The following is a 12,360-nucleotide window of genomic DNA, read 5'->3' on the forward strand; positions in this document are numbered from 1 at the left end:
ATCTTCTTTGAGTTGCCTAGTCATAAATTAACATACCAAAAAGGCCACATTGTAAGAGATGTATTTAAGAGTACACTTGTTGTTTCTCTTACACCCTTCCTAATCTATATATCTTGTTCTGAACATTAAGGATGCTGAGAACAGATCACATGGGAAGCCAGAAGTAGCTCTCAAGCAGACATTATTACACTGGCCAATATCTGCTCAACTTTAACAATGGCACTTCATACCTTCCCAGCTATTCACTTTTATCTCTTTCTCAGATCACACTGGTCCATCTTCTGCAAACCAGAACATTCAAATTATTTAAAGATCTTGCTAAAAGTATGCCATACTCCCTTTATGTCTGTGATGCAGTGAAGAATATTTTATTGTACTCTTTTTGTCACCTGCTTAAAACATTTTTAAGGCAAACCTATCCAGACATGTAGCTGTTTTGATCTCTTTTACTGTTCATTTTAATCATTTTAAAATGTTTTCAATGGTTTTTAATTTATTGATAATTTTAATATTTCCTGAAAACCGCTTAGGGGTTTTATTGCACTCAAATGGTATATATATTTTGTTTAAAAAATGACACTATGCTCTTGAACCATGGTTCTCAAAATAAAGCAGAGTTGCTAAGCAGAAGCATGTGACTCCACCTTGGTTTAATAATATAGGCTATATGTGCCACACACACACACACACACACACACACACACAGGTTGTGAACTGCTACCCAGCATAGTGACACTCACTCCAACTCAACAGCTGAGGGCTCTCTGGGCAAAAAGCACAGCTCTCTCAACCAGAGGGAAATGCTATATTGCCCAGTGATGAAAGGCTTTGAGAGGACATTTTTGGTAATGTCTACAACCCTCCCTGCCATTCTTCCAAGCCATTATTTTAAGTCAAAGAGGATCCAGATTCATTTGGCTTATTTTTTATTCAAGTTACAAAACAGAAAGCAGTTGGTAAAGTCCACTCAAGGCAGGGATGGATAAAACAAGGCTGTTATAAAACGGAGCCGCTGTAAGAGCAAAAGCAGTCCATGGAGAGGGAAAAGTTAAGACACCCTTGTCATGGCATGGCCAGCCATCAGCAAAGAAAAGAGAGGAAATGGAAGATAGGTTCCTACCCAAAACAGCAGCAGGTGCTGAGGCCAAGGGATCTGGCAAGGGACCAGAAGCCACCTGCTCCCAGCCTTGTTGTGCAACTGACAAACAGCTTGGATGATTTCCCCCTCCCTCCCCTTCTTTTTGTTTGCTTCACTCATTTAGAGGGCAGGGGAGAAGATGTCTCTGCTGACTGCTTAATAGCTCCTCATCCATCGCAGACGCCAACAATCAGGAGCAGGTTCAAGGTGATAAATTGGATGCACTTAGCCTGGTAGCAGGGGAAGGATAAGATAAAGAGCATGAGAGCCCTTGCGTTTTGCAGCCATTATGCTTTCCAGCACTAGCCAGCAAGGCTGAAATACCTGCAGCCTTTACAGACTGTCTGAAATAGCTCTTGGTCCCTGTCTATTTGTTCACACTTAGAGTTAACCCTACCCTAACCAGAGGCATGGGCTGCTACAAAGTGGAAGGCCACATGGCTTGCCGGCCATGGCATCCATGCAACAACTTTCTCCTCTGGCACAGTTTGAAAGCTGAAGGAATGTTTTGGTGGCATTCTGGATCTTACTGACTAGGTGGTGGAGGATCATCCATAGAACATTTGACACTGGTTCAAATACAGTCACAGAGGTAGGGACTGTTCTAATGTGTGGCCAAAGGAATGGAGTCCAGGAAGTCTCTGCCTTCTGACATACCAGGAACAATCCTTTAAGAACCTGTGGATATACTATGTTATCATCCCTCTCCCAATCCCCCCGAGATTGGGCTTCAGCCCCCAAAGGCTGAATTTTTTTTTTTTAAAGGATCAGTGGGGCTCCTCTTATGAAAGCGCAATTCCCAGTTCGGAAAAGGGAAACAGGCCTCCTCTGCTTAGAGCTAGATTCAGCTCAAAAGGTACGCCTAAGAGGGTCAAATGATCAGACCAACCTTTATTGAACTTACATGTAAACACTGAATAACAAAGAAACTGAGGAATACTTCCCAAGCCTGCCGCACTGAACCAGAAAGGTAGATACACCATTGGTAGCAGCACTGCCCAGCTTGGTACTCAACTGATCATCGCAACAAAGCCCACACCCTAAAAGAGGGCTTCTCTGTCCCAACTGTGTTTGCTGGTGTCATAATCCTCAGAGGCATGGCGAGACGTTGCTATAGAAAGGGCCTGCAGTCCAGGTAGCTACTGACAGTCCAAGGAGCTGCCCAACCATGCCTGACAGGATCTGGAAGAGGTCATTGGTTCCTGGCTCTCTGTAAACCTGAGCTGTTTCCTCCTGGGTTCTGCCACCTCCTTGGCTGTCACTGCGGAGGAAGGGGGATGCCCCTGGGGTCGGTGACTTGGCCTTCCTGCAGATTCTTGACCAGCTGTGCCAGCCAACGCTTGGTGGTAGTATCGTCTTTCAGAACCTGGGCAAAGGTGGTGTCTTTCAGCTGGTCAGGAAGGCACTGCCTGAGGGCTTCCCGTGCCCTACATCAGGAGACAAGAAAGAGGGGGGCCAACAAATAAACTCACATGGACAAGAGGGGAGCATGCCCCCCTCTTGAATAATTAAGGCTACAGTTTCTGTATCAGAAGCATCTACACATACCTGCAGGGTACAAACATATTCTTTACACCAGGGATGGCTAAACTGCGGCACCACAGACATTTGCTGGACTACAACTCACAGCATCCCTGACCACTGGCTATGCTAACTGGCACTGATGGAGGTTGGAGTCCAATGACATTTGGAGGCCACAGGATAGTCATTTCAACTCCATACGCTATCCTGCATCTTCTCCATCCTAATCAATGGAGTCAGAATGTGACTTATGAAGGAAGATTAATGACTTGTCTAATGTTAGGCATCCAGAGCAGTCAAGCACATGATGACTGCTGGCTGGCTTAATAAACACAGACATTTTTGCAGTTAGAGATTGAAGGGGAAAAGATTATAAACTCTCTCATAATTACTGTCAATACATGTTCCTGAACAGTGAGAAGACTCTGCTGCTAAAATAAGTTTGCTTAAATAAGTATAATCTTACATGATCTTGCTTCAGTCTTCAGAATCTTGATGAGGCGGTCAGAAGAAACTATTTGGACTTTAAGCTCCTGGCATTTATTGTACGAATTGCCAGGTTATGCTTGATTTGCTCTGGAGATACAGAAGGAGCTGGATCCCCATCCTGGCACTGCAAAGTGCAACTGTCCCTGGTTCTGCAGCACAACACCAACCTGCACCCCACCCCTATCAAGAGATCCCAAGAAACTTCTAAGGTGTCTACCTTGGATTATCAGAAAGGCGGAGGTAACAACGGACCACATGTTTCAGCAGCCTGGCAGAAGGCTCCTTGGAAAGCTGCAGGACCATTTTACCCTGGTTTAAAAACAGAGAATTTAGAACAAGGACATTTGCTGGTTAAGTATGTGTAACAGCATTTGTTCACGTTTATCCCTTGTTACCTTTTGCTACTCCCATCCCCACGCTAGTTTAATTTAGATTGTAAAGTATAAGCTCCTCAAAAGCAAGGCAAATGTCTGGAAAGCTAATTCTGTCTCTAATATGCCTCACCCCAAGAAACACTGTCAAGCATTAGCAGTGACTTGCTCCTCAGGTGTTGGAAAACCAATCTCCTCAAAATTGGGAGTGCTTTCTCACAGCCATAACACCATGAATTGTGTTGCTATGTAATGCTCTGGCATATTTCTTCCTTGAGATTAGGAGTATGAAGAGGTGGCCCTGTTGTTATGATTAGACGTGACTACTACAAAGATCCAAACTACATTCACTACACTTTCCACCAAAGAGCATTTAGCTTCCCTAAATGCAGGAGCAATGCTGAGTTACCAAGCCCTTTACAATCAAAGCCACATACCAATATCATTGCAACGTGAGAAAATCGTTCGTAAGTCTGACAGATATAAGCCAACCCCGTATCATCCAATAAGATCTTTTGTAGAATAAAAGTAGCAACCTGAAAGACAGAAAAGAATAGGGTTGAACAAACGCTTGAATTGCAGACTGTGCAGGATTAGGGTGGGATGTCATATTACTAAAAACTCAGCGAAGCTGGAGGACAAAGAGCTTGTTGGGAGAAGACCTATGAGAAGAGATTTTGCCCACTATGAAACCAAATAAAAACCTTATATAGCACTGACAAGAGGAGAAGCAGGTACTGCAATTATCTATCTTGGTGCTAGCAACTAAAATTTTATTGATCCTGTTGACCAGAGGAAGAAACCTGCTTACATTTTGCAGACAAATGGTGACAGGTTGGTGGCTAGCTAAAATTAATAACCTAATGAAGAGTGACAGATGCATAAAGGTGTGACTAGGAATAAACTGACTCATGAGTGTGACATAAAAGATGCTAAGGATCTTGAGAAGCACACAGGCACCACCTGCAGGCTTCTCAAATAACTGATACTGGGACAGCACTTTATATATATATATATATATATATATATATATATATATATATATATATATATATTTATTCATACATACATACATACATACCCACCCCGCCCATCTGGCTGGGCCTCCCCAGCCACTCTGGGCGGCTTCCATAGAAACCAAAAATACAGTAAAATATCACACGTTAAAAACTTCCCTGAACAGGGCTGCCTTAAGATGTCTTCTGAATGTCAGGTAGTTGTTTATCGCTTTGACATCTGCTGGAAGGGCGTTCCACAGGGCGGGTGCCACTACCGAGATGGCCCTCTGCCTGGTTCTCTGTAGCTTTGCTTCTCGCAATGAGGGAACCGCCAGAAGGCCTTCGGCGCTGGACCTTAGCGTCCGGGCAGAATGATGGGGGTGGAGACGCTCCTTCAGGTATACTGGACCGAGGCCGTTTAGGGCTTTAAAGGTCAGCACCAACACTTTGAATTGTGCTCGGAAACGTACTGGGAGCCAATGTAGGTCTTTCAAGACCGGTGTTATCTATTATTACACAATAATAGATCCTTTTCATACAGTTGCTGGAAAAAGTACTGCAGAGTTGCAGCAAGAAATGAGTACAAAAGCACCTTGGGTGAGAAACTGCACAAAAAGAGAATAAATGTCCTATCCAGCTTTCCTCTCATAATAGTGTTTTGAAAGAGGCAGCCAGTCACGACAATTTGAAGTGGGTACATCTGCAATCACTCCTCAGAGAGAAACAGCCAGCTAACCTCAGATGGAGAAGTCTGCTGCATGCAGGAACATGATGCATTGGAAAGTAAAGAGAAAACAGTCAAGAAACTAGAACCACTTCATTACACTAAAAGCAATACCGTTTTGGAAAGTTCGCTGCCAGACTCCATGATGCGTAAGCACAAAGGGATAATTTCCGTTGTCAGTAAGAAGTTGATTACTTCTTGCTCATCTGTCTTCACCAGGGCCCCTTTGAAATATAAGCAAAAAAACCAAACTGCTTCATATAACTTTGCAAAGGCCTAAGAGAAACATGCATATAGGAAACAACCAGGGCTAACAGAAAATCAGTGCAGTCTAGAGAAGAAGTGGGAAATTACTGGATAAGCACATGGTTGAGCTCCCAAGAACCCAGGAGCAAATACTAAGGATTATTATTTTATTGAAGCATCAGCCTTTTAACCTTTCCTCCACCAATCACAAATTCCTTTTAGCCAATGAAATATCTAAAGCCTTTTACACTCTTACCTATAGAACAGCAATTCCATCTGTCATGCTTGCCAAGGCAAGTACAGCACTACCTTGTGACAAGTATGACAAGCAGCCAGTCATGCTTTCCATTGTGAAGCTGCAGCGGCGGGTAGAGATTGCTCTGACAGTTGTGCTGTGATCTCTGCCTTCTCTCCAGCTCCAAGGTTCAGAGGAAAGGTGCAAGTTGTTGGACAGTGGCATGGCTGAATGTTACCGCTGCAAGATGCTCTGCGCATCTTACAACTGTGGTATCCAACTGGCTGCTCTTCTTACTGGTCCTCCACTCACAAAAGACAGATGGGGGGCACTGTTCTGCAATGGTGCTAGGATGCTTTTAAGCAGTGGTACTCAAGCCAGAATACTCTCCTTGCACTGTGTTTACCAGGGTAGGATGGGTGTGAGGCGAGGTTGGCAACTACAAGTTTTGGATTGTCCAGCAAAGTTAATCATGAAGACCAGTGAACATAATACATTCAACTTTTTTAACTCATTGGGTTCAATCACCCAAAGAGATGCTGCTATGATCTTTATAGAGCTGCTAGCCCTGTCAGCTAGCTAGGAGCCCGTGCAGCTTCTGCACTGGCTGGCTATGTGGCTTCTCAATGCCAATAAAAAGGCACCTTGTTGCATGGTGCACCAAATAAAGCTTCCTGAAAAATTTCTGGTGTGGTCAATGAGGTTACAATACACAGTTGCAAGTACTAACCATTACATCTATGAGCACACTGAAGTTGTGTACAGTATTTGATTGGATAGATAGGATGCACATCAGTAATGATCCCTTCAGTGTTCTAGAATTCCCAGCCCTGCTATTTCCATCTTTCCCTAAGGTAATTTGGGAGAATGAGACTGGAAATTTGTCATTCACCCGAGGATCACAGGGTGATTTACAATATAAAAACAAAAATATACATAACTTTGAATTGGGCCCAGGACTGGTGTACTTCCCAGAATCCCAGGTGCTAACAACAGTAAAGAGGAACAACATGGAAATTATTTCTAGAAATGAGAGTCTGCTATGTGATTGTCTGTTTCTCTGGAATGTTAGAATTCCCTCTTTTACAATGCATGGCTAAGTCTCAGAAGAGTTCAAATCAGATTGAAACCCTTTTTTGACCTACAAACTGATGAGGACTTGCCATTCCCAGCATCACAGTCACTTACCAATTACTCCAAGACTTGTGAGTCGTAGGTACTCGAAGGGTCGAGTCTTGCTGACAGTGTGCAAGAAGGGATATAAGAAGAGAGGGATGTGAGCAGCAAGGAAGGCTGACCTAGACAAAGGAAGAAAAAAGCATTTAGAATGTATCTTTTGGATATTTGTTTACACAGAGTTACTTTGTGAAGGCTAGAGAACTGAATTAGGACCTCACCTTTAGAAAGAGAAGAAATATGAGGAAATACACCTGTAAAACTAGTTTTTTTACTGACAAACTGACCAGTAAGACAGGCAGCTTGACTGTTTTATTCACTGAGTTGGCTCAAGTCACTAATGCATTCTAAAAACAGTGTAAAAACCAGCAAGTTACAGTTACCATGTGCTTCTAATGTATGGTGTGGATGTGACTGAGAATATAGTTCTGTTGACGTACAGAGCCCTGCAGATAAAGAGGCTTGGCGGAAGCATATTTTCTCTAGTCTGGACATATACCACACTAACCAAAAGTTATTTTTTCCAGAGATCCAATACACCCAAGTATATTAACCTTGTTTCTGGATGTGATGCAACACACTGCAGAAGTGCCAGAGCATTGCAGACTCTGTTGGACTGATGAGCTGTCAAAGTTGGTGGATTTATAGATGGATAGATATTTACAATTTCCTATGAGAGAAAGAAAACAGGAAATATTTGTGTGAAAATTCTTCCACACATTTAAGCACTCCAATATTCAGAGTCAAAATCCTCCCACTAATTACTTGTGATTGATTAATGTCTGTTTGATAGAATTTCTGCCCCCACACTAACAACTAGCTACAAAAGCTGTAACATATTAGACAGGAACTAAAATACATATGACCCAATAAGATGTCCTTACTTGGGTGGCTCAAGTTCTTCATTGCCATCTTCTATTGTCCCAAACTTTTATTAGGTCAAGAGACAGAATTTCAAAACTCTCAGTATCTCAAGACTTTCAGAAAGACATCTAGCAGATTGCTTGCAAGAGTCTAGCAAGCTATTTCAGTTAAAAGTAATATGCTACCCACCTGTAAGAGAGCTGCAATTGTACCAAAAGAGTGCCACAACATTGGTGCGAGATCAGGGACAGACTCTCGCTTTTTACTCAGCTCCAACAGTGCATTCTCACGAGTCTCTGGGCTGGAAAGCTCATTGATCCACTGATAAATCTTCTCTCGATCAACCTGAGCCAGTGCCGTTGGCACAGGCTTTAAAGGAAGACAAAAGGTTCAAGTCAAGGCCTTTGGTCCCAAGTCAAATCAGTATAAACATTAATACCTTGTACAAAACTTCAAGGGTGACCAGGAGTGATTAGTAGACACTTCCAAGTAAACATAGTTGAGATTAAGTCCCACATATTTTAGTGGGACTTGCTTCTAGTCAAGGCACAATAACAGCACAGGGGAAGGAATATGTCACAGCGGGGGGGGGGGGGGGGGGTTGCCGGATGATAGTTCCATTGGTTTGTGTGTACTCACTGCAGCTGTGCAATCATTTTACCATACTGTAGCAGCTGAGTTATTAAAATCATCATTGTTAAATATAAAAATAAATAAGTAAACAAAGTCGTTTGGGCACCAAACAAAAATAATATAGCACTTTAAAAATGACTATCAATGACTATTGCTGCTGATACTTCTCCCTCCCTCAATACCTGACAGAAAAAAGGTTGCCCACTCCTGCTTCAGGGGGGTGCAAAGTGATGATTAAAGTTAATAAATAAAATATTCCTCTACTACTGCATCCAATGAGTAGTAGTAGTCCAAAGCATTGCACACTTTTTCATCAGCTGTGCAAAAAATCCCTTGTTCAAAACTCTAGGGCTGCTCCACAGCAAATGAATCCTCAGTGCTTTATGTCTGCTTTGTTAACACATTCCTTCTATTATGGGACTCTGCTTTCTTTTGGGACTTTATTAAAGGCCCAACATCTCTTACCCAGAAAACTATTAGTGAAATAATTGTGTTTAAAATGGCTCATAGTGTCACCATGTTGAACAGTTGGCTCCAGTCACAGAACAATAGATTCAGGGACAAATACAGGAGTGGAAAGTTGCAGGAAAGAAAGGCTGATAACACCTCATGATCCAACTGTGGCAGTTCAACACGAAGATCAGAGCCTGTAAATATGCTTTATCCGAGCAGCATCACAAGAGATGAGCTTAACTTTCCATTACTTACAGAAATTCAGGCAACCACAGTAATAAAAAATTGAATATAAGCGACCTTTTTCAGGATAATTGCTAAAGTATTGCTTTTGTAACCTAGACATTTCTAGTCACTTACTATTTCACTTGCATTAAAGCATATGAAGGTACTTTGCAAAGGAAATTATTTTTATAGCCCTTCAAGAGGCCTCATTTCATAATTACCTTCATGGTAAATGGAAAGATCTTTAAAATCATTTTTCCAGTGACAGATGCTGTAGTGGTGTGCCTACCCTATCCATTAAATATCCACAGTTCCAGAACGTCGGCATGAACTTGATAAAAATAAACACACTAATTAGACTAAAGTCTGCTATTAAGACTGTCAAGACCTGAAAAAGTCAAGTGTTCACCATCTGAAGTAGCAGATTCACTTAAAACTACAGTAAGTATAATACAAGTAAGAAAATGCCTAAATATTATGTCAGACAGAAGTACTGCTTGTTAGTGAAGCTAGCACAAATTCTGTTTCACCTGAGTGAACTGTCAAAGACCAGAACTAGGTGAGACAGAGCTGCCACAAAAATCAGCAAACCTGTGTGAAGTTCTCTCTACCCTCCTATGTAAGATGATCAGAGATATGTATTGCAATATTTTTCTATCCAAAGGTAGTCACACTCAGGGCAGACACATTAAGGTTAGTGGACATGGCTAACTTAGGCTCATAATTTTCAGTGGGTATACTGAGTAGAACGTAGCTGGATACAATTCATTACATGTTTATTATTTTATTAATTTTATTTATGTAATTTCTATACCGTATTTCAATTTCTGTTAAATATAGAAAAGATAATGAGGGTTTTAGGATGAAACTGCAGTTTTTAGAAGCAATTCCATGTTCTTCGTTATGTACAGTTTCACCCAAAGTTGATATAGTGTTTACTATATATATTGAAAGCTGCCCAGAGTGGCTGGGACAGCCCAATCAGATGGGCAGGGTACAACCACCATATTTTTCACCCTATAGGACGCACTTTTTCCCCTCCAAAAATGAAGGGGAATGTGTGTGCGTCCTATGGGGCGAATGCAGGCTTTCACTGAAGCCTGGAGAGCGAGAGGCGTCGGGCTCTCAAGGCTTGCGGGCAGCAGCCTGCAGCCCGAAGCACGCTGCGAAGCACGCCCCGTGCTTCGGGCAATGTCCGCAAGCCTCGCGTGCCCGGCGGGAGGTCCCGCCGGGCACGCAAGGCTTGGGGCGGCAGCCTGTTCTGGAATTTTTTTTTTAATTCCCCCCCCCCCAAAAAAAACTAGGTGCGTCCTATGGGCCGGTGCGCCCTATAGGACGAAAAATACGGTAATTAAATTGGTATTATTATTACTACTACTAAAGGTGATTTTTACTGGGCAAAACCCATAAATACCTACTGAGCCAGAAGAGACAAACCACCTAAGTCAGCCTAGCAAAATAAATCAAGCTATTTACATGTCTCTACTTAGCAAGCAGCCTTAAGTGTATTAAACTCAAAGCATACAAGCAAGTGCTCAAACTGAATCATTCTGGATTCATTCCCCTACTAGTGTCTAGAAAGGAAATGTTGCATGGCAAGTTCTGTGAAGATGCTGCAAAGGGGTACCTAGTTCTCTAATATGGGGTTACTTTTATTGATAATTGCAATATTTACAAACACAAACCAGAACACTAAACTTATTATACATAGATACATTCACCTCTCAACTTAGTTTACAAAAAAACAACATACAAACTAAACATACAGACATAAATCTTGACTTCCACCTATATGTTGCTTCCTTTGTTTCTTTTCTTCTTTTCGCTGTTATCAGTATTATTTTTGACTATCATCTTATACCCATTTCTTCTTAATTTTTTACTCTAAATTTCACCCATTGCATATACCAGAGCAATGTTTTTGGATATATTCCTTCACGCAAGTCCACTCCTCTATTCGTTTTTGGTCTGATTGGTTTCTTACCACTACTGTAAGTCTTGCTGATTCTATATATTCACAAAATCTTATTTGCCATTCTCTTATTGAGGGAGTTTTTCTCCCTTTCAATTTTTTGCTATAATCATTCTGGCTGCCGCGGTTGCATGTAAGAAAACATTTTTCCTAACGGCAGGAATGTCAGTCAATATAATTCCCAAGAGGTACGCTACTAAACAAGTTATTTTACTTCCCGCTATCATCACCACTTGTCTCATTACAAGCAACGCACATGAGCCACGCCACTGTTAAATTAAAACATGAATGAATGTCCCACGTGGAATTTTTGCATTTTAAGGCTGCGATCGTAAACACCGAGAGAAAAACCGAATTCAACTCAGTGTGGGGCTTACTTTCATGCAAGCGCGGTTATAAAACGACTTCCCAGACAACAGATGAAAGAGAAGTAAACCCTGTTTTGTGGCGGCACATTATTGCAGACGTGAAACTCTAGAAGAGAGAAGCCCGGCAAGCCTTGTTGAGCTCTAGAAGAGAGAAGCCCGGCAAGCCTTGTTGAGAGGCGCTTGAATGAGAGTGGTCGGGGTGCGCCTGTCAGGATACGTGTCTGTCTATATGCATCTGCATCCAGCCTCTCGAGCCACCTTTTTATCCAGCAGCATTGAGCCATGGGCAATTAGGAACCCGCATAGATTAGCATATGGAAAACGCACACAAGCGACGCCTGGCTCATGCAAGAGCACCTGAAGGGAGAAGCCTGCGGAGAAGCTCCCTTTGCCTCCCCTCAGAGGACAGCAAAGGCCGCCGCCTCGCGCAGGAGGAAAGGCCGTTAGGAGACGCCCGTTCCTTAGGAGGGCAATTTGGCGGGAAAATAGAGCCCCGCTCCGTTCTGTGCCCCCCTCCCCACATCTCTCCGACCAATGAGGAGAGAGAGAGGGAGAGAGAAGGGGGAGGGTGCCTCTCACGCTTCTCAGCCAAGGCCCTCGTCGCCCTGCGTGGATACGGCAAGCGACTTACCGCGGCCGTTGCCAAACTGTGCATGGTCGGAACTTCTGCGCGAAGTAGAGCTCAGGAGGCCTCTTCTACTTCAGCCGCCGCCATCATGGATCGAAGCAGAGGTCGCCGCCTCTTCCTCCTCCTCCTGGCTCTGCCGCCGACGCTGCTGCTGCTGCTACCGCCGCGACCTCTGACCTCTCTCTGGGCCTCAGCGGTAGGCCCAAGGAGACTGGCCGGGCGCATGCGCCATGCTATCTTTAAGCGAACTTAAAAAAAAAAGCACGAGTTTGCGCGTGCGCAGAAGTTACGAGCGTCGTCGTCACTTCTCGAGTAAAAG

At 43.1% G+C, this 12,360-nt stretch overlaps 1 protein-coding gene across 3 annotated transcripts; it reads right to left on the reverse strand.

Moving 5' to 3' along the window:
* Nucleotides 1–909: 909 nt before the first annotated feature.
* CNOT9 (CCR4-NOT transcription complex subunit 9) lies at nucleotides 910–12,213 on the reverse strand. 3 transcript variants are annotated; one of them, XM_079969407.1, is made up of 9 exons: nucleotides 11,579–11,723; nucleotides 11,423–11,543; nucleotides 7,952–8,131; nucleotides 7,453–7,568; nucleotides 6,911–7,020; nucleotides 5,356–5,465; nucleotides 3,957–4,055; nucleotides 3,366–3,457; nucleotides 910–2,571 (listed from the first exon to the last, which is right to left on the reverse strand). In XM_079969407.1, exons 2-9 carry the CDS (start codon nucleotides 11,426–11,428, stop codon nucleotides 2,397–2,399), a joined length of 888 nt encoding a protein of 295 aa, XP_079825533.1. In that variant the 5' UTR covers nucleotides 11,429–11,543; nucleotides 11,579–11,723; the 3' UTR covers nucleotides 910–2,396. The 3 variants fall into 3 exon arrangements, with proteins under 3 accessions (XP_079825533.1, XP_079825532.1, XP_079825531.1); XM_079969406.1 differs by lacking the exons at nucleotides 11,423–11,543; nucleotides 11,579–11,723 and adding an exon at nucleotides 12,045–12,213 and having other exon boundaries at nucleotides 910–2,565; XM_079969405.1 differs by lacking the exons at nucleotides 11,423–11,543; nucleotides 11,579–11,723 and adding an exon at nucleotides 12,045–12,213.
* Between the last annotated feature and the right edge of the window lie 147 nt (nucleotides 12,214–12,360).

Source organism: Podarcis cretensis, assembly GCF_951804945.1.
Source record: "Podarcis cretensis genome assembly, chromosome: 1".
In the NCBI taxonomy this organism is placed as follows: domain Eukaryota; kingdom Metazoa; phylum Chordata; class Lepidosauria; order Squamata; family Lacertidae; genus Podarcis; species Podarcis cretensis.

Excerpts from the sequence above, each read along its gene's own strand:
- CNOT9 (XM_079969405.1), bottom strand. The coding sequence starts at position 12,068 with ATGCACAGTTTGGCAACGGCCGCG. Across the intron at positions 8,132-12,044 it reads ACAGTTTGGCAACGGCCGCG|CCTGTGCCAACGGCACTGGC; the intron begins GTAAGTCGCTTG and ends CTTCCTTTAAAG. Across the intron at positions 3,458-3,956 it reads CTCACGTTGCAATGATATTG|GGTAAAATGGTCCTGCAGCT; the intron begins GTATGTGGCTTT and ends TTTTTAAACCAG.